This window comes from Bison bison, unplaced genomic scaffold, assembly GCF_000754665.1.
Source record: "Bison bison bison isolate TAMUID 2011002044 unplaced genomic scaffold, Bison_UMD1.0 scf7180017864378, whole genome shotgun sequence".
NCBI lineage: Eukaryota > Metazoa > Chordata > Mammalia > Artiodactyla > Bovidae > Bison > Bison bison.
This window is the reverse complement of record NW_011494950.1, coordinates 983746-1005719: the sequence shown is the minus strand read 5'-3', so window position 1 is coordinate 1005719 and position 21974 is coordinate 983746. Positions and strand designations below refer to the sequence as shown.

General features: G+C 36.5%; 1 protein-coding gene and 1 pseudogene across 1 annotated transcript in view; both read right to left on the bottom strand.

The window, feature by feature from the left end:
• Nucleotides 1-1085: 1085 nt before the first annotated feature.
• The window catches only part of DHX29 (DEAH (Asp-Glu-Ala-His) box polypeptide 29), a 47228-nt gene continuing 26339 nt past the window's right edge, over nucleotides 1086-21974 (bottom strand). The window contains exons 14-28 of the mRNA XM_010857154.1: nucleotides 19546-19722; nucleotides 18068-18208; nucleotides 16949-17093; nucleotides 16704-16821; nucleotides 16003-16087; nucleotides 14263-14351; nucleotides 13168-13296; nucleotides 13003-13078; nucleotides 12106-12330; nucleotides 10549-10685; nucleotides 10048-10141; nucleotides 6121-6423; nucleotides 5222-5353; nucleotides 3580-3676; nucleotides 1086-1367 (exon numbers count right to left, since the gene is read on the bottom strand). Coding sequence (XP_010855456.1) covers nucleotides 1312-1367; nucleotides 3580-3676; nucleotides 5222-5353; nucleotides 6121-6423; nucleotides 10048-10141; nucleotides 10549-10685; nucleotides 12106-12330; nucleotides 13003-13078; nucleotides 13168-13296; nucleotides 14263-14351; nucleotides 16003-16087; nucleotides 16704-16821; nucleotides 16949-17093; nucleotides 18068-18208; nucleotides 19546-19722 — 2004 coding nt within the window. The 3' untranslated portion in view covers nucleotides 1086-1311. The remainder of the gene's footprint in view (nucleotides 1368-3579; nucleotides 3677-5221; nucleotides 5354-6120; nucleotides 6424-10047; nucleotides 10142-10548; nucleotides 10686-12105; nucleotides 12331-13002; nucleotides 13079-13167; nucleotides 13297-14262; nucleotides 14352-16002; nucleotides 16088-16703; nucleotides 16822-16948; nucleotides 17094-18067; nucleotides 18209-19545; nucleotides 19723-21974) is intronic.
• Nucleotides 3686-5206, bottom strand: LOC105001036 (annotated as a pseudogene).

The window sequence follows — 21974 nt, the reverse complement described above, 5'->3', positions numbered from 1 at the left end:
ATAGCATATTGAAAAGCAGAGACATTACTTTGCCAACAAAGGTTCATCTAGTCAAGGCTATGGTTTTTCCTGTGGTCATGTATGGATGTGAGAGTTGGACTGTGAAGAAGGCTGAGTGCCAAAGAATTGATGCTTTTGAACTGTGGTGCTGGAGAAGACTCTTAAGAGTCCCTTGGACTGCAAGGAGATCCAATCAGTCCATTCTAAAGGAGATTAGTCCTGGGTGTTCATTGGAAGGACTGATGCTGAAGCTGAAACTCCAATACTTTGGCCACCTCATGCGAAGAGTTGACTCAGTGGAAAAGACCCCAATGCTGGGAGGGATTGGGGGCAGGAGAAGGGGACGACAGAGGATGAGATGGCTGGATGACATCACTGACTCGATGGACATGAGTTTGAGTGAAGTCCAGGAGTTGGTGATGGACAGGGAGGCCTGGCGTGCTGTGATTCATGGGGTCGCAAGGAGTCGGACACAACTGAGTGACTGAACTGAACTGATCTGAAACAATCTTGACAGAAAATGGAAAATTCCTCAACATAATCAAGATGGAGTTTCAAAAATCGTAAGTGAAACAAAGAAAACCACTGAAAAATATCTAAGTATGCTTTAGTGTCTTAAAGTTACTGACCTTATCAATTCTATTGGTACAAAAAAGATTCAAGAGCAGTGATATCAAAGCTTATGACTGAGGAAAATGGTGCAAAAGGTGTCACCTGTGTTGACTGTAGCATTATCCATTGCTGCCTATCCTCCTACAGTACTCTGTCTGTGCTTTAGTGAATACTACTGATACAGATGGCATCTATTAATAATGTATACCTTATTTAGATTTTGACTTTTCCTATCAAGTATTAAACAACTCAAGTTGTATGTTTTTGTGAAAATTTAATTACCACTGGTTTTGGAGCTCATTTTCTCCTCTGGGAGAAAGACCTTTAGACCTTTTCCTCCTCAAGGTTTGAACTCTCTAGACATCAAGGACTGATAAGAGGATGAGGTGGGTCCACAGGGAATCACAGTAGTAGGTTACGATACTACAGACACAGGCTTTGCCCGTAAGGCACATGATGATGAATACTACATGGATGATACCAAAGAATTTATTGTAAATGTAGTGGCAAATACACTGAGAATAGCTATCATTAAAAAGAAATTAGAAAATTACACATGTTTAAAGTATGTGCTTTTTTCCACCACCTTTACATTATATGACTAGTACCAACATTTAAGTACTGAAATACTTAATGGGATGGTCCATTTTCACATAATTTCATGACTCTCTTCAAAGCAGTGGATCATGAATTGCAGTTTCAATTATTATTCTCTGTTTTTATCAATTCAGTAATGATCTGGAGAATCTTGTCATCTGGATGGAAGAAGAAAAAACCAATGAATAAATTCATCACTGACTAATTTTTCAGTGTATACACATGTAAACCACAGGTATACTTCATTAAAAGATTCTTTTAAATTAGAATACAGAGTTAACACCAGCAATATTCACTTATAAAACTAGAGATGCCTCTATTATTTCTTAAAAATTCTATTCAGACAGTATATTTCCTAACTTTTTCACCTAGTTCAAGTCTACTTTTTGACTCATCCATGCACTTCAGAATTAGCCGGGATGCCAACAGTATGGGCAAGGAATAAAGCACTCTTTATCTGTTTTTCCATGTATAGTTCAAAGGAAACAAAAAATTTAGCAGGGAAGTGCGCTAGGAGAAGTGTGGATGGCAAAGTGATAGACCGCTCTACATAACAAAGGAATCAAACACCAATTAATTGGACAAACAGACTAAACAGGGGCTACGTTATTTGTTAGAGGTTTTCACATCTGCCTCTGCTTTTAATCAGTTGGTCTGATATTGTGACTTCATAACTACTTTCTGAATAGTTGTAATTATCAGGACTCCAAGACTGAAATTCTTATCTTATTAGACACTTCAATAAGAAAATGGTCTACGTTTCAATGACTGCAATGGAGAAGTCTGATAACTGGGCCCATGGCCTGACACTCAGGCTCTTGGAGGCTATAGTGGCGTTAAATAAAAAGGAGTGAGGGAAGAAAGTTCACTGGCTGCAAGGCGAACATGACAGGTCTAGACAGAACTATGATTTTCAGTCTGAGGAACAGTATAGTAGAAAATACAAGAGCAACTTCAGTTATTTCTTTTTCAAAAGCTTGGTGTCCCTTAGATCCCAACTTCTCTTACTCTAAAGGCCAGAAAGAGAGGACACTAATGTACTTCATCCTCCCTGAAGTCAAAAATACATGCCTCATCAGAGGGCAGGTTCCACTTTTCCTGTTATGGCAAAGATAAACATTGAAAGCATTTTAAAATTGATTTTTCTTTATTTAAAAGTTGAGGTTCAACCTGTCCTTAATATAATGTATTTTTTGTTGTTGTTGTTTTAGGCTGTTTTGTAGTGCACAGAGTTCCTCAAGGGAAGAGCCCACTTCTCTTAATATGTCAAGACCTGATTTAAGTTTCCAGCAGTACAGGAAAACTAACACAGTTAAATGCTTATTCATTCACCTTCAGTTATGGAAATTAATAAAGTGTGAGACTTCAGGGCAGTAGCACTAGACCAGCAGCTCCCCAACTTGCCTACCTACTAGAATTAATTGGGATATTTGTTAAATATAATCACATTGAACAAATTGATCAATTCTTATCATTAAAAACAAGAAAATGAAACTGATGTGATGAAATGGGAAGGATATAGCACCAACCAAAAAATATTCTTTTCCTAAAAACCAGATTCTAATCAAGTCATTAGATATACTACTAGTTTTCAGGAAATATAGAGAATGTGTATGTATGTGAGTTGCTCAGTCATGTCCAACTCTTTATGACCCCATGGACTGTAGCCCACTAAGCTCCTCTGTCCATGGAATTTTCCAGGCAAGAAGACTGAAGGGGGCTGCCATGCCCTTCTCCAGGGGATCTTCCCGACCGAGGGATCAAACCCATGTTTGCAGAAAATATAGGGAACAGAGAAACATTAAATCAAAGCATGAAGATGCAACTGCCCAAATCCTAAATGTAAGAAATTCTACCAGAAAAACAACCTAGTTTATTAAAAATAATTGCATTTAAAAATGGGGATGGTAGTACAGGGGAAGTGTTACAGATGAAAGGATTATAAAACAGCAATATGGCCATAGGCTTCTCCCATAGAGGAGATTCAGTATGCCTGAGGTAGGTCTTTGGACCATATTTATATATATTTAACAGCTGCCAGGATAACTCTGATGATTTGGCAAGTCTGGGAAACACTATACCAGACTACCCTGGAGGAGGGCATGGCAACCCACTCCAATGTTCTTGCCTGGAGAATCCCCATGGACAGAGCAACCTGGTGGGTTACAGTCTACGGGGTTGCAGAGAGTCAGACACGACTGAGTGACTAAGCACAGCAAAGCACATACCAGACTAAGTGGCAACTCAGGTGTCCCCTGCAGATTTCTGTTGAAGGATTACAGACTAACAGCTCTACATTTGGGAGACTGGTAGAGAAAACATATTGAGAACCTCAGAGAAAGTTTCTCTTTCTTAGAGTCAGACACTTACTTTCAAGAGACATCTTAGGGTTTTCAAGTTTTTTTCTTAAAACAGAATCAATGAGAACTCGTAGCTGCTTGAAAATGACAGCTATCTTAACAGGTGCCTGTTGAGAGATGACAAATTGAACATTAATCCCAGGAGTGTGAATGCGTTTAGAAAAAATTAAGGTAAGCATATATGCCTTACAATGTGCTTTAACACATATTGACTTAAATATAAAATGTTATGGGAAAAATAAATTACCTTCTGCAGCTAAGAGACATAAACTTCAATTTCCTTATAAGTACCCATAAACTTGATACCTCTTTCCAGAGTATAGCAACCATTTTGCAATTGTTTTCTTCTCTTGTATCAACTCTATGGGAGTGAAGACTACAGTTTCGTTTTTGTGCTTTTTGATTTTATTGCTCAAAAATGCTTCATTTTTTAATTAGCTTTCTGACTCTGTGCTTGTACTTTCAACAATTTCACAATGATCTTCTGCTCCTCGATAAGGAAAGCATGCTTATCCTGTCGTGGACACATTTAGCACATATAGAACCATCATAGGCCCAGCTGATTGTGTTTTTTCATTTTAGACAACCTCCTAAGAACTTCAGGTCTCACAGCATGAACTTGAAATTGGCCTGGGCACAGCCCACATGTGGATTCTGGTGCTTTCCCAACCTTCTCAGTATAAAGGCAAACAATGCCATTACCAGGGATTTGGGACAGCCTGGTTTTGTTAGAGGCTGTATTGTAGGACGGCCTCCGACGGTAGGTCAGACACTGGACCATCCTGAATACCTCTAGATATCGTCCCCGGAAGAGGAAGAAAGAGGACTACAGGTTTTAAAATGTAATTTTTAAAATAGCTTTACTAAGGAATAATTTATAGATCATAAAAATTTACTGTGTACAACTCAATGATTTTTAATGAACTTATAGAGTTGTACAGCCATCACCACAATCCAGTTATAGAACACTATCACCATCTCCCCCTCTTTGTGAGAAGTGCACATATTTTTTAAACTGCATTTAAAATTTACATCTCCAGTCTTAGACAAACAGCTATCATGGTATATCAGAGCAGAATGTATTAGATTTGCTTAAAGTGGTCAATGTTGATAAGTTATAGAGACATAAACTTATTGTTGGTAGCACACTGGTTGGTCTAATTTTTCCAGAGGAGAATTTTAACAGTATGAATTAAATGAATTTGTGTCTTTTTATAGGTGGCATGATATAGCAGAAGGAGCACAAGTCTGAGGATCATATAGTTCTAGGTTTAAACCTTGCTCTACCATTAACAATCCATGTAAGCTATTTAACTCTAACTCAGCTTAAGTGCCTCGTCAATAGAAAGAAATCATCTAACAAGGTTGTTAGGGTATTAAATTAGGATGATCCATGTAAAATTAACTACTGAAGTCCACCACATGGCAAATCATTATTACTGACAATAAATGCAATATGCAATTAGGAATATAATTTGATTTTAAAATTAAGCAGGTTTAAAACCATACAGGCAAGATAAAATATGGACGTCTTCTATTTAAGTCAAACCATAGGAAGAAATTATGCAAACTCCAATAAAAAAAAAAAAGAAAAAAAAAATCTATCTCAATGGTACTGGCAGTAAAATTTTAAGATCAGTTGTAGCATGTACCTGAAAATAGATCCAGCCATCAACAGAGATAAGGCGTTCCCGATGCTGAACTTCTATATCACCACCAAAAAGTAAAACTGGAAAAGGGGTTATTAGGGTAGTTTCCCTCAAATACACTCGGGCATATCGTATCTGTATTAAAAAAAAACAAAAAAGACACTTCATAGCCTAAAAAAATAAAAAATTCATTTTCTTTGCATGTAAGCATTTTTCTATAATTTGCTACTATTTTAAATTGTTTTATAAAGCTACATGTCTACATTATGTTGCACAATCTCTTTTATAATAATCACAGTCACCACCTGTGTATTTATACTATTAAAAGGATTTCCAACATTAATTGTAAGGCTGAATTGTATACCTTGAACATAAAGTATGAAAAAGTAGTGTTATGCTAATACTGTTAAATAATTAGTGGAAAGATAAAAATTACGATTAAGTTTCAAAGTGCCTGGTTTCTACAGCAAGGTTTAGCAATGACCATTAGTCAGGAATTTGTCATGTTTTACATATTTAAGTTTGCTGACAGCTGGGATTTACTCAAGCCAGTGCTTGAAATTATGGATCTTTATTAATTTAATGAGCTATGATTCAAAAGGTTGACTGTTTTAATCTACAAATATTTGCTATTAAGTCATCTTAGGTTGCATTGTGTCTCAGACTACTGTAACATCACGTTTAGTTCTATCCCATTCCATATCCCCCTTATTTGGAGATGTAGAAAAAAGACATGTTTATATTTTTGTTGAGAAACCATGAACATCTTGATTTCAAATATGAACAAACATGAACAACTCAGTTTAAGAACCAAATATACTATTTGGTAGGCATCCAAATTTGTTATGACTGACTTCTAGAATAATGTCCCGAATACTGGAATTTAAGAATGAGCACTTTACCTTCTCCTGGTATAAAAGCCATCCATAAATCTGCAAATCTCGATTAACTGAGGATGGATGTACTTGTGCTTTGCCTTGGGCTGTCTCCACAATGCAAGCCAATTTTTCTGTAATATCAACTGATTTTGTGTAGATTATCTTTCCCACATTGTCATACAGTCCAGCAGTAAGTACAGCTTTAAGAAGGGCAATTTCTTGGAAGGAAAGGGTCTGTGTGGCTCTGTTTCCTTCGAAGCTATTAGAAGTTGTAGATGATAAAAATCCTGCTGCTTTAACCAACTTGATTAACTCCTGCTTTACATCCTAGATTGGTTTGTTAAAAAGAGACACGATCATAATCAGTTAAAGAAGGTGCCAAACAACCTTGTACTTTATATTACTGTTTCCTATCAAAATGGACAGGATTCCAAAAAGCTAAAAAGAGAATTACCACATGATCTAGCAATCTCAATCCCGGGCATATATCCAGAAAAAAATGAAAACACTAATTCAAAAAGATACATGAACTCCAATGTTCATAGATGTTTACAAAATAGCCAAGACATGAAAGAAACCCAAATGTCCATCAACAGACAAATGGAGAAAGATGATAATACACACACACACACACACAATGGGATATTATTCAGCACAAAAAGAATGAATTTTTGCCTTTTGCTACAAAGTAGATGGACCTGGAGGGCATTATGCTAAGTGAAATAAGTCAGACAGACAAAGAAAAATACTATATGTTATCACTTATATGTGGACTCTAAAAAAAATAAAATTAGTGAATATAACACAAAAAAGAAACACAAACATAGAGAACACATTAGTGGCCACCAGTAGGGAGAGGGAAGGAGCGAGGGGCAAGGTAGGGATAGGTGGCTGAGAGGTACAATCTACTATGTGTAAAATAATTAAGTTACAAGGACATGTTGCCAGCACATGGAATATACCCAATAAAACCCAATATTCTGCAGTTAACCATAATGGACTATCATCTTTAAAATTTGTGAATCACTATGTATATACCTGAAATTAATATTATAAACCAACTACATGCCAATTAAAAAAAACTTGCGGAATTTGGCATGCTAAAATGTTTCATTTCTAACCTTATTATATTAACATTTGTCAAATATTTTCCTAATCCATCATATTACTAAGTAAAACCAGCAGCATGAAGTATATATCTCTGTGCGTTCTTGTTTTGTTTTTTTTTTTTAATATTTTTTTGGCCACATCTCATGGAATGTGGGATCTTAGTTCCCTGACCAGGGATCAAATCCATGACCCTGCATTGGAAGCACAGAATGCCGACCACTGGACTGCCAGGGAAGTCCTTGTGCATTATTCTTTGAATAAATAATACTTTATTAGTTTAGCCAACTCTTTAGGCATTTCATTAACGTATCAGTTTATTTTCAGTTTAACACAGCCAATACTTTGAAGAAATGTTTTAATATATTACTATTCCTCAAGTTCCGTAAATATATAATAAAACTTTAGTAAAAATGAAAAAAAAACCTGCCACTTGCAGCAACGGTGATGGACTGACAGTATGCTAGTGAAGTGAGGCAGAGAAAGACAAACACTGTGTGCTATCACTGAACTGTGGGACCTGAAATAAACAAACGCATACAGCAAAATAGAAACGGCCGCACAGATAGAACAAACAAGTGGCACCACTGGAGGAAGGCAAAGGGGGCGGAGCAAGACAGGGATATGGAATTAAGCGGCACACACCAGTCTGTATAAAACAGACAGGCAACTAGGATATATTGTACATCACAGGAACTATAGTCAGTATTTTACAATCACTTCTAATGGAGTATAATCTAGAAAATTATTGAATCACTGTGCTGTATGCCTATTATATATCAACCATACTTCAATTAACATACGAATGTCTAATAAGTGAAAGCAATAAAAATGTGCCTGAATGCATTTTCATTCAGTATATCTACTTTAACAGTAGCTCTGCTTTCAATAGTTTTACTCAATAAGGATGGGCTCATAGAGACACTGAGGAAGAACTACAGAGGACTCTGATCCTAGACTGCGAGAACCTTCTTCACTTGTCTCTGGGAAACAATTTCCTGAAGAACTCTGACCATGTTTATTAATGGCAACCATCTAAACTTGTTGCTTAAAATCTTTTTCTACCTTTAGTAATGCCAATCAGCTAAAATACCACAGGGAGGATGAGTATTTTTTTTTTTAAATCCAATTTTATTTTTTTGCCTTTTTTTTTAAATTGGAGGCTAATTACTTTACATGGTTTGGGTGGACTCCGGGAGTTGGTGATGGACAGGGAGGCCTGGTGTGCCGCAGTGCTGCAGTTCATGGGGTCGCAAAGACTCAGACACGACTGAGCGACTGAACTGAACTGAACTGAATTACTTTACAATATTGTGGTGGTTTTTGCCATATATTCACATGAATCAGCCATGGGTGTACATGTGTTCCCCATCCTGACCCTCCCTCCTACTTCCCTCCCCATCCCATCCCTAAGGGTCATCCTGGTGTACCAGCCCTGAGCGCCCTGTCTCATGCATCAAGCCTGGACTGGCGATCTATTTCACATATGATAATATACGTGTTTCAATGCTATTCTCTCAAATCATCCCACCCTTGCCTTCTCCCACAGAGTCCAAAAGTCTGTTCTTTATATCTGTGTCTCTTTTGCTGTCTCGCAAGGATGAGCATTTTTAAAGTAGACAGGATACAAGTGATTAAAAGATGAAGTTTACATTTAGGATTTCCTTGAGTTTTCTGGTTTGGGACTTAAGGGACTTCAATTCCAGGAGAAGAAAAATCAGACAGACAGTTGCTGTAATACCACCAGACTGGTAAAGAACTGAAAACCCTGTAGCCTAGGGGAGGTGAAGACAAGGCTGATAGAAGGAAGGGAGTGGGGGGCAACTTGAAGGTCTGGAGGAAGTGGAGTGCAGACAAAGGAGCGTTGCTTATCTCTCCATATCTTGAACCCAAGCCAGACAACCTTTTAAAATATGAGCATAGAATAGGGGAATTATGTGAGAGGTTAAGTTTATTTTCTGAATGCTTTTATAGCAAGTCTGCCCTAAACACCATTTCCCTTTAAATGCTGTACTACACTTGAGACATATCAACCGATTTTAACATGTGGACCTTGTGTGGATCATGATTTGAACTAGCTGTAAAAAAAAAAAATATGAAAAATCAGGGATATTTACACACTGTATAGTTGACGATATAAAGGAATTATTTTTCAAGGCATGATAATGCTAAAGAAAAAAACAAGTCCTATACTTCAGAGATATATAATAACCTGACATCTTGGATTTGCTTCAAGATCATCTAGAGGGCAGAGAGTGGATTAAGGGGAGTATAAGTAAAACAAGACTGAGCACATGTTGATAACTATGAAGTGTGAAGTAAGTACACAGGAGTTCACTATACTATTGTCACATTTATGTATAGTTGAAAATTTCCATGATAATTCAAAGTAACAACTGATTTTCAGAGCTGAGAAAAACTGTAGCATATCCCCAATTCAATTTCTTTTTTTAAAATGAGAAACTGAGACTAAATTAACCTTCTCCAAGCTTGAGCTGTTGAATAGACAACTATCCTAATTCCCAAACTAGTTATTTCTATGAAATCATATTGCATCTTTGACCACTTCCTGAATATAATATGATTGTTAAACACTATTTTGGAAGCAAAGTTTTAACCACTGAACAGCCAAAGAAGTCCCTGTTAAATACTATTTGAATAACCATGTAATACAGGTTACCTGTTGTGGTAAACAAAACAAAAAAATCACAAATTCATTAATTTAGCAAATGTTTATTAAACACTTACTATGTGTCAAGCACTATCCTAGGCATTTCTTTTCCCAACATAATCCCACTGGTCCACCATATGACCCTAAATTAAGACAGTTGCATTAAGACTTACCTCTAGGGTTAACAGTGATGTTCTATTAAGAAAGTTCTTCCGGCAATATGCTATTTCAGAACGATAGCCTCCTTCCTGCCGTGCTTTTTTCCATCTATGTAAGAAAAATGACCAAAGTTTAATGTTTCCAAACTCTCACTTTCAGAGGTACTAACCATAGCTTTAATTATATTATAATCATGTAAAATGAGGAAGGGCCTTGCCTGTTTTAAGAGCTAGCCAATTTCAACTACAATACAGGTATTTTTTGCTTATGTATAACAGTAAATTAATAACTTCAAATATAAGGTAATATACACATAGTAATACAAAGTACATTGTTCTTAAAGTTTAGGATTATAAAAATACAAATCTCTAAAATAATTATACCTGACAGATGAAGTAACTAATACTAAATTTAAACCTTAAATGTATCTTTTTAATAAAAGTCAAAGATAAATTTTTTAAATAGTTAATACCCCCAGGTTTGACCTACTGACAAAACCCAGATTATTTCTTTACCCCAGGTATGCATTGTAGATCGTCAGATGATCTGAATCTGCCATGGCCAAGGCTGATTTTGCAAGATCTGCTTCATCTTTTCGACCAATTGGTGTGATAAAAGGAGACTTCTCTGTCATAACTGCAGCTAATGTTGCCTGCCCATAAATAAACAAAAAAATTTAACCTTAAAGAGGTACACACTGAAAGCTGATTTGTATTGTAATAGAAAGCAAATCATAAAACAACTGCACTTTCAAGTTGCATGCTTCTTCTTTTGAATTTACTGTGTTCTAATAATAGCTAGCATTTTCGTTTTAGTTAGTTACTTTTAGTTTCATTTTATGGAATTTAAAAAATCTATCATTTACTTTTATATTATCTTTGTGAGACAGGGAAGTAATAGCAACAGAATCAGGATTTTAAAAAATGAGTATCTGTGCAAGAGACTGATAGTCTGTCACACAGTTAAAAGAAATTCCTTAATCACAGACCAGAGATCTTGACTCTGAGTCTGAATTTCCATTGCCTACAATGCTCCTTAAATATTAAATTCTTAAATAATCTGGACTATATATCAACCCATTTGTTGTTGCTGCAGCTTTTCAGATCAACTATCATGGCAGTAGATATTTCTTGGACTCAACACAATTCTGGTATATATTTCTGATACTAGGGGAAAAAAAAAAGACTAGAGTAAGTTATACTGTCTCCATTTTGATTTCAAACAGCCTTATTTGTAGTCCCAGAAAAGGCTACAACTTGATAAAGTTGGAATGGCAAAGCAGGCAAGAGATTCAGAGAGAGGCAAAAAGTTTGTTAATTCTGAGATAATTTGAGAAAACAGAATTGCTGGTAATTGCTAGCTCAGAGAAAACCCAGAAAAAGGGAAGGAAGTTTTGATTCTACAGTGTGGAGTTCAAAACTGTCAATGAATCCATCTACTATACGAATCATCTACTATATATATATATATATATACATACACACACACACACACAGAAAGAATTAAGTAAATATTTCAAGTGGGATGTTTGATAGCAGAAGTCTACAAGCCAAAACCCTTTTACAAAATAATACCCACAATACACAAGAGTATATGGGTGAAGATACTTTCTTGTATATAAATATAAAAAGTTAAATATTCAAAAATTTTTATTAAGCATTCAGATTTTCTGGCTTTAATGTTAGTATGCTGCTGCTGCTGCTAAGTTGCTTCAGTCGTGTCCGACTCTGAGTGACCCCATAGATGGCAGCCCACCAGGCTTCTCCGTCCCTGGGATTCTCCAGGCAAGAACACTGGAGTGGGTTGCCATGTCCTTCTCCAATGCATGAAAGTGAAAAGTGAAAGGGAAGTCGCTCAGTCGTGCCCGACCCTTCACATCCCCATGGACTGCAGCCTACCAGGCTCCTCCGTCCATGGGATTTTCCAGGCAAGAGTACTGGAGTAGGGTGCCATTGCCTTCTCTGTAATGTTAGTATAGACACTCTATTTAGTTAAAAATTTTTTCCCAACTTAATACCTCCCCAAGCAAAATGATATTTACAGTGAAGAAGCAGCAGTGTTGCTTGTCTTACCACTGGATCCAGGCAGCCAAAAATGGCGCCAAAAATAAGCATCTTGCCAATCTTGACATTAACAGGCAGAGCTGCAAGGTGCTGGCCCAGTGGGGTCAGTTTAGGCTCGTTTAGTTCACAAGCTCCAATTTTTCGGAGTAAATTCATTGCATTGCTGATTACTTGAAGCTGAGGAGGATCTAAAGCTTTGGAGAGGAAATCTTCAGGAGAACCAAGATTGCATTTCTGCAGATTGAAAAAGTGATAAATTTGGATGTGATCAGAAAAAATTTTAAAAAAGATGGTCAAACTGGAACTAAAAATAAGTAAAATTTTAAGCAAAGAGGAGATTTTTCCAGTTGCATATTTTTAGTTTCTTCATTCCTGATTTTTATAGAACCAAAAAATCTAAGAACTGAAGGATATTTTAGATCTTTCATACCAGGAAGCCTTTGGTCTAGTTCAGGACTTTTCAAGACCAGCTCTGTTGTTAGTGGGCCCAGATAATTCCTTGTTTTAGGGGACTGTGCTGTTCACTGTAGAGTGTTCAGCAGCATCCCTGGTCTTGACCCACTAGATGTCCATAGCATGGTCTCCCTCTCCCCTCAGTTCTGACAACTAAAAATGTCTCCTGACATTCCAGGCTTTCCCTGGTAAGCAATATTATCCCCAGTTGAGAACCAGGTTCTGGGCTATGAGTCTGTATTTTAATTTCTTAAAGTATGAGTGCCTATGGCAGATTTAAAGCACAGTGAGTTACTTACAAAATATGGGGGAAGGGGGAATTTCTTAGAGCAGAGTAAATAAAATACTTGAAAATCTAGTGCAACAGAAGGTAAGATAAATTTAGGTCTTCTTTTTCTTTTTTCTTAGAAAGGGGTGGAGAACAAAAGTTCATCTAAATTCCCTTGGGATTACCATAATATGAAGACATAATTCCTCCAAAGGCACACGCAAGATTTCAGGGACAGAATAGTCCATAAAGCCTTCAAATCTGAAAAATAAGGTAATATAATCCTAAACACATATTATCAGAAATGCCACACTGGTTTGTGTGTTTTTAATCTCCAGGCTATGCCGTACCTTTCTCTTGTATACATGCGGAAACAGAAGCCATCTCTGACCCGCCCAGCTCTCCCCTGGCGCTGCAGAGCACTGGCTTTGCTGACAAATGTCTCAACCAAAGAACTCATCTGACTGCTCTCATGGTACCTAGAAAAATGTTTTAGGAGATAATACGTAGATAACCGACTTAAATCAAAATCTAAAAACAAAAGGGGAAGTATTTGATTCTAAAGTTGAAGATTAGAATGCCTATTAATTATGCAATAAGAATTCTTTGAAAAAGTGAGAAATTCTGCTGTGAACATCACAATTCAAAGCACCTTTCACAAAATACAGTTCAACCCTGAAAACACTTCCTCTAAAGGTACAGTTAAAAAAAATCAGGAGTATATTTTGTACTGGACAGTCATACTCATTTCCAAATATTGCTAAAGTTTTCTAAGATTAGGGACAGTGTATATAGATTAGAATAGACCACAAAGATGATCTCCCTTATTTGTTAAATATAAACATCAAAACATTTATAAAGCAATAATCTTTCTGTTAAAGTTATTTAACAGTTAAAGTCATCTACTATGCTCCAATTACTGTACTACGTACTTTCAATTTATGAAATTTTAATTTTCCCACTTACATATGAGGAGAATACGGATAATTATAACTGATGTCATATTACTTGCTCAAGACTATAGATCAGAGATTTATAATCTAACTCTGATTCTAAAACCCATGCTTTTTTATAATCCCACAAATAATGCTTTTGTAAAACAATTTATTTTACAAACTAACTGATAAGTATTTATGTCTGAACGTTTTCTTAGCACTTTCCTATCAGTAGCAGTACACTGATATTACTTATGGGAAAACCGATGACATCAATTTTGACGTTTATTCTCAGACATTTAAAACTTCCCTACAGCTTCTCTGAAACCTTTTGTTTTGGACAGAATTAGGACATTTGAGATGTTCCCCATGTGATTCTGAGATCTAGTGCTTGTTTTGGCAGTACATGTACTGACTGGGATGGTTCTGTGATGTCTCCTAACAATTCAAGAGTCCCAAGCTCCTTTCAGGTTAAATATGTGTTGATTTGGGAGGAAAATGCAAACTTACTTATTTTCTTTCGTTCTTCCAGTATCAATTACAAATACAACATCTGGAATAGTGATACCTGTCTCTGCAATATTTGTTGCCAAAACAATCTGAAAACACAAAGTCAAAACATTTAGGTAACAACTTTCAGCCATGTGCCATCACTTAAAAATTCTTTAGTTTAGCCAATGCATTTTAAAAAGTGAATTCCAATTATTCTTTACAAAAATTCACAATCTAATTGCTATTGCTGTGTAACTTAAATTTGCTCTAATTAATTTTATCACCTCATTAATTATTAAAGTATTTCCAACAGAAATACTTTTAGTCCCTTAATTCTAGTCAGTCATTTTAAAAATGATACACATAGAATGGGAAAGTGGGTCAGAGAATGGAGACTGCTCAGCAGAAACTTTACAATTATTAGGGAATACTTTCTTTAGTAAGGAGAACTGGTGGGTTGTTGCCCCGGCTCTGCTACTTATTAGCTTTGCGACCTGGGCAAGTCATTTTACCTCTCTGGTCTCAAATTAGGAGGTAGAAATATATTTCTTAGGTCCCTTTCTAGCTCAAAAGTTCTTAATGGTGATGGCTGAATAGCCCATCTTCTTGTGTGTGTGTTTTTTTCTTCTGTTGAGTCTTTGGAGGTGAAACATTTAGGAAACTCTAGGTCAGTTCACTATGTTATCACTCTATCTCAATACTGAATGCTTGCTTTTCTTATCCTTCATCCTAGGAAAGAGAACCCAGATTATTAAGACTTAGATAGGACCTAGGTGATCAAAGTGTTTAGAGGTGGTGGAATTCTTTTCTTCAGACAAAATCTTTCAGAGAAGCCCAAATGTTACAGATCAGAGCATAACCTGTGAACCCCTGGATTTTTCAGAGCACAGTTAGAAAATCATAAATTTAATTCAACCCCTTTTAAAGATGAGAAAGTAAGGCTGAGTAGGTTGTCAAAGGCCACAGACATGGCAGCAGCTTCGGGACAAGAATCTGAGAAACTTTTTCCAAGTATCTCTTCATTCAGAATCCTGAAGACAGGAGACAATGAAAATACCTTAAGATTGTTTCCTAACCTAATGTTCTCTGTGTTGCAAAAATGATCAGGGATGAATAGATTATAGAGAACAACAAAAAAGAACCCTCCCAGGATTTAAGTAGCTTCTGACATCAAACATCCTTTGTGTTCTCTTCTTGAAGGAATAGTAGTGACTTTTTCTTCTCAAAAGCAACAATAATGCCCTGTTTTTAAACTGCTGCTGCTGCTGCTAAGTCGCTTCAGTCGTGTCCGACTCTGTGCGACCCCAAAGACGTCTGGCAGCCCACCAGGTTCCCCCGTCCCTGGGATTCTCCAGACAAGAACACTGGAGTGGGTTGCCATTTCCTTCTCCAGTGCATGAAAGTGAAAAGTGAAAGTGAAGTCGCTCAGTCGTGTCCGACTCTCAGCGACCCCATGGACTGCAGCCTTCCAGGCTCCTCCATCCATGGGATTTTCCAGGCAAGAGTACTGGAGTGGGGTGCCATTGCCTTCTCCTACCACTCCTCTAAAGTTATTGATAACACATAATATAAACACCTAACATAATATAAATATAAATTGAATTTTAATATTGGGTTCATTTTTGATGATATTAGACTGTAGAGCATCTGGAATCTGCCATGTATAAGGCACTTAATAACTGTCTTTGATGATAGGGAGTCATTTTCATGAACTGTTCTCAGGTGGATCACATATAAATTTGATGTACTGAGTTTTACCTTCCTGACTCCTTGAGGAGGAAGTGTGAATGCTGCAGCTTGATCTTGAGTTGAAAGAATAGAATGCAGAGCTATCACTTTATATCTGAAAGTTAAAATCATAGTTCTTAGCAAGAGTTTCTCTTTAGAAGACACTGCAAAGAATAACAAAATTTATTTGCAAATAGGAAGCAATTTAAAAATGTTTTATTATGAAAAATTTTAAACACACACAAAAGTTCTGAGAATAATATATATATACTCATTGATGAGAAAAAATTTAATATGAATTATATGAATGTAGGGTTTAAAGAATTTTAAAAAATATATTCTGATGCCAAAGTGATAATGATAACAGCAGTAATAAACTATATGAAAACAAACACAGTAAAGAGCCAGCTCAGTCTGTGTGGATGATAAGCTGCAGTGCTGTTGGGGTTTTGCACCGTCCCACGGGGTGGGGAGGGGAGTCACCATCTTATTCTTAACTACAAGTTTCCCTCTGCTAAATCATATTAAGAAAATAAAACAAATGTAGAAAAAGTACCTAAAATTTTTAGTAGATAAAATGCTATAACAGAAAGTTAAAATAAGAATTGCTTTGTCATGGACAATTTTAAATAAAGGTGAAAAGACTTTGAAAGCTCTGATCAAGAATTTTAATGTACAAAACACTGCTCTATTTTAAAACTACCAGGAATATAATGAAGATCTGTAGTTACCGTTCTGAAAAAAATCTTCTGTCAGTTGATAAGAGATCATACAACTGTTGAATATGAGCAAGGCCTGGTAAAAAGATCAGTACTGCTCCTTCAACATTTTTGAACTGAGGACTTCTGTCTGAAATTTTTTGAAAGATACAGTATTCAAAAATAAGGAACAGCATATAAAATATTAATAAAACATCTCCAGTTAGTAGAAAAGTTTTATCAAAACAAATGGAGACACATTAGAAATAGGTACATACCTAAATATGTAAGAAGTTCCAAAATGAGATCCAGGTTGATTTTATGAGGATTCATGTAGAGAATAGCATGCTGTGTGCGACTGCTATACTTTTGGTAAAATGGATTTAAATCAGCACTTGTTCCAGTCTGAACTGGGATGTATTCCTAAAAGAAACATAATCGGAAAAACCTGAACAAAAATATGAAGTAAAGACAAAGAAGGAAAAAACGAGCTACTTGCGTTTATTTAAATCTATATTTTTCTGTCACCATTATTTCATTAAAATATAGCAAGAATACAATTTTTAACAGTATTAAAGTATGATAAAATTTCATCTCTATCCTATTAATTTCTCCCAGCCCCCTGAAGTACAGCAAAACTTTTAATCTTGGCATGTAAACACTTAAAGAAATGAAGAAAAACAGAATAATGGCTGCGCTGTTCTGTGGCAACTGAAAAGCAGGCCAAGAGGTCGTGATAACTTTACTAAGTAATTTACACCTACCTCATTCTAGATTCTATTTTGGTTGCTGAGTTCCAACTATCTCCTTTGAAATACTACCTTTAATTTTTTGACGTCTTTCTTTTGTTTCTAATCTCTGTTTCTACAGTTTTAAGAAGATTTTAGTTTTTGCTTCCTTGATTTATCTGCTTAATTAAAAGATTAACTAAATTTGTCCATTAGATGAATGAAATATTGTAGATACAGTGAAAACATGTAAATAGTACCACTGGTCAAAATGCAGGAGCATAGCTTTTGTGATATTCCTAAAATTATGTCATTCAGACTAAACTAACTCTCTATGAAGAACTGTGCTTCCCTGGATGGCTAATGCCAGCACAAAGGCTCTTAAGAAAAATCAGTGGCAGGGATCTAGACTCTGGGCCTGCACCAGCCAATTTAAGGTGTTGAGATAAAGCAAATATCATAAACCAAACAGTAAGTAAAAACAGTAAAAGAGTCAATAAAACAAAGATTAAAGAAATTATCTTTAAGATTTGCTCATAATCGTATCTGTTATTCCTCTAACAAAATGTATTTGAATGCACTGTGCCAGCCACATGACTTTAAAACTCTTATGGTAGTTTGTGCCTTGGACATCATCATCAGATGTCTTTTAAAATGTTTTCTTCTTACCTGATACTTTTTTATTCCCCCTGCTTTGGTTGTAACATTAATGGTTATTTCTTCTTCCTCCTCCAGAAATTTCTGACAATATTCTGAGTCTTTCTCCAGTACAAAGCCTGTTTCCTCTATTATATCTTCAAGATGAAAAACCTGCACAGATGAAGGCATATGAACAGTGAGCTCAAATTCATTTCAGTAAATATCATCTTAAAGAGAACAAGGGATTGCTAGCTTCCTGAATGTTACCACATGCTAATTAGAATATTATGAAAAAAAAATTTTTTCTGCATTATTTGGGAATGAAGAACTTGCCTGATATAGATGTGTATCTGTCCCTAGCAGTTCTAGGACAAAGTACATTATGGTGTATATTTTTTACATGTGAAAATCAATTTAAAGATTGTTTATCAGCTGAACCAAAAGGGCAAACAGTGAGAATAGAAGAAAGCTTCAAAGACAAATCCCCCTCAATTTGAGGGATGGGTGGAAAGTTCAGTTCAGTTGCATCCAACTCTTTGCGACCCCACAGACTGCAGTACACCAGAATTCCCTGTCCATCACCAACTCCTGAAGCTTACTCAAACTCATGTCCATTGAGTCGGTGATGCCATCCAACCATCTCATCCTCGTTTGTCCCATTCTCCTCCCGCCTTCAGTCTTACCCAGCATCAGGGTCTTTTCCAATGAGTCAGTTCTTCACATCAGGTGGACAAAGTGCTGGAATTTCAGCTTCAGCATCAGTCCTTCCAATTAATATTCAGGACTGATTTCCTTTAGGATGGACTGGTTGGATGTCCTTGCACTCCAAGGGACTCTCAAGAGTCTTCTCCAACACCATAGTTCAAAAGCATCAATTCTTCAGCGCTCAGCCGTCTTTATACTCCAACTCTCATATCCGACTTCCACATGGTGGAAAAGCAGTTCCTTATTGTTAGGCAGTGACCCCAATCTGGATGTAGATTTGGCTTTGCTATAGAACTGTGTTTTATGCTGTGTACCTGAGGTATGTCATTCAGCACAATCCTTCCAGTCTACCCATGCGTAGTCAAGACAGCTCAACTATCTGATTCCCAAGGCCAGCTCCAGGTCCTCTCTTGGCTTGCATTACCTTAGGAATAGTTCTAGGCTCAGACTTAAGGGGGAGAAGGCAATGGCACCCCACTCCAGTACTCTTGCCTGGAAAATCCTATGGACAGAGGAGCCTGGTAGGCTGCAGTCCATGGGGTTGCTAGGAGTCGGACACGACTGAGCGACTTCCCTTTCACTTTCATGCATTGGAGAAGGCAACGGCAACCCACTCCAGTGTTCTTGCCTGGAGGATCCCAGGGATGGGGGAGCCTGCTGGGCTGCCATCTATGGGGTTGCACAGAGTCAGACACGACTGAAGCGACTTAGCAGCAGCAGCAAACTTAAGGGCCTATCTTCTGGGGACACTCACTGGTGGGCACGTAGTTTCTGTTTACATAGGCATTATTAAAAAAACTTACCTCAACAGGATAACTTCTTCCGGAAATTCTCAGAATAGGGCAGTGTGTGAAATAGGTAGAAAACTTTTCACAGTCTACAGTGGCACTCATGAGAATCAAATGTAAATCAGAACGTTTCTGTAAAATTTCCTTCAAGATAATTAGTAGGAAGTCTGACTGGACACTTCTCTCATGAACCTAGTATAAAGAGAATTAAAAAAAAGTCATATATAAGGTCTGTGTGTTATTTGCTCAGTCGTGTTCAACTCTTTGCAACCCCATGGGCTGTAGCCCACCAGGCTCCTCTGTCCATGGAATTCTCCAGGCAAAAATACTGGAGGGGTTGCCATTTCCTTCTCCAGGGAATCTTTCCAACCAAAGGATCATACTCAGGTCTCCTGCATTGCAGGCAGATTCTTTAACATTTGAGCCACCAGGGAAGCCCTTACATAATAAGGTCTATTAAGAAGTTAAAACAATCAGACCTTCAAATCTATTAAAAGTTAATCAATATTTACATACAGTCAATACATAGAGAAGGTGAGAGAAGCTGTGTTTCAAATGAGGTAGATCTTCCAAATTGAAAATAAAGTCACCCTCTTTAAAACTGAAGTCAGTAAAAATCAGCATATAATGAACAAGATTAGCTATGATAGTAAGACTCTTACCTTAGGAGATAGTCTATAACTGTTCAGCTGATAAGATTAAAGTATCTCCCAAATTTCACTCAGAAGCCAGTGTAATGCTTAAAAGCTCTGCCACTAATATATAATTGAACAGACACAAAACTGCAGCAAGACAGATCGTTTATACACTTTTCTGCAAAGGGGGAATTATTTTAGTATGAATCTGACAGGTTCTATCAACTGCCTAAAAAATGGGTTTTATGCTTTTCGAACAGATGCATTTTAGGGATGAGCACTGTAAACTTGCTAAAGAGCATTAAAACATGGGATGTTGTCAGAACTTAGTATCTGCTGGATGTACTAGTCTATATTGCCATTTGCTGTACTGGATTTATTTCTACCCCATTTTATTTCTTGAGATTTAAAGCAGCATACAAAAGATAGAATACATTGAGATAACAAAAACTAAAACAGGTTTGATCAACAAAAATTAAAATAGGTTTGATCATTTTTCGTGGAAGGGAGGCAATAGTGGTTAAATGTTCAGACTCTGGAATTGCTTGCTTAGGCTTAATTCTTCTTGGCTTGATCAATTAAAATATGACTTTGGGAAAGTTATTCAAATATCCCTGGGCCTATTTCTTCTTCTATAAAACAATACAAATTTCATAGAGTGATTGGCTATCAGAGGAGATCAACAAATAGTACTCAGCATTGTGCTAGATGCTGGGGAATAATGACTGAAATAGTCATTTCAGAGTTTATAGCCTTATAATTGGATTCTGTATAGGATGGCTTGAAATTATATATGAAGGGCAACTATTTTGGGTTTTTTTCAGTCTAATATTCTTTTTTGGTTTTGTTTTATATATATATATATTTTATATATGTTTATATATATATTTTTATTGGAGTTATAGTTGATTTACAATGTTGTATTAGTTCCTGCTGTACAGTAAGGGGTAGCTAATTCAGGTGGTCAGGAAGGCTGCTAAGAGGGAATTGATATCTATGCTGAGAACTGAAATGAGTTTTTAAAAAATGAGGAAAGAACAGTATGAAAAAGGGAGAAGAAGTGGTCATGGGACATAACTTGTGCAAAATCATGGAGGACAGTGGGATCATACTACATTTCAAGAAATGATGCAACAAAAATAATGCCTTGAGCATGAGATGAGGAATGGGCAAGAGACAGAGAGGGTGAGGTGCTCAGTAATCTGTTCATATGAGGTCTCGTAAACTCTGTTAAGAAGCTGAGACTTTATCCTAATGAGTCAGGATAGTGAGTAAGATATTTTAAAGTAGGGGCATCATGTGGTTTGAACTTTGTTTTAAAAAAGGTAACTCTAGCTATAATGTGAAGAATGTAGAAGAGAACAAAACAGAAAGTAGGCAGTTTAATTAGAAGCTTATTAAGTAATTAAATAACATAATGGTAGCATATATGAGGGCAATGCCAGTAAATACGGAGAGAAGTATATGAATGAGAGAAGTATTCAAAAAAAATCAACAAAGTCCAGGTGACCTGATTTAGAGGATATGCAAGAAAGAAGGAATAATTTTGGATATTTTTACTTTACTGGTTTGATCAGGATATTATCTGAAGCTTGAGAAAAATATTTTCTGACAGATGAAACAGATCTGGGGAACCTCCTCAAATAGATGGTAATTCATACAGGTATCATTTTTTAAAATTTATTTTTTGCTGCACTGCTCTGCATGTGGGAACTTAGTTCCTCAAGCAGGGATTGAACCTGTGTCCCTGCAGTGGCAGCATGGAGTCTTAATCACTGGATTGCCAGGGAAGTCCCCAAATATTGATTT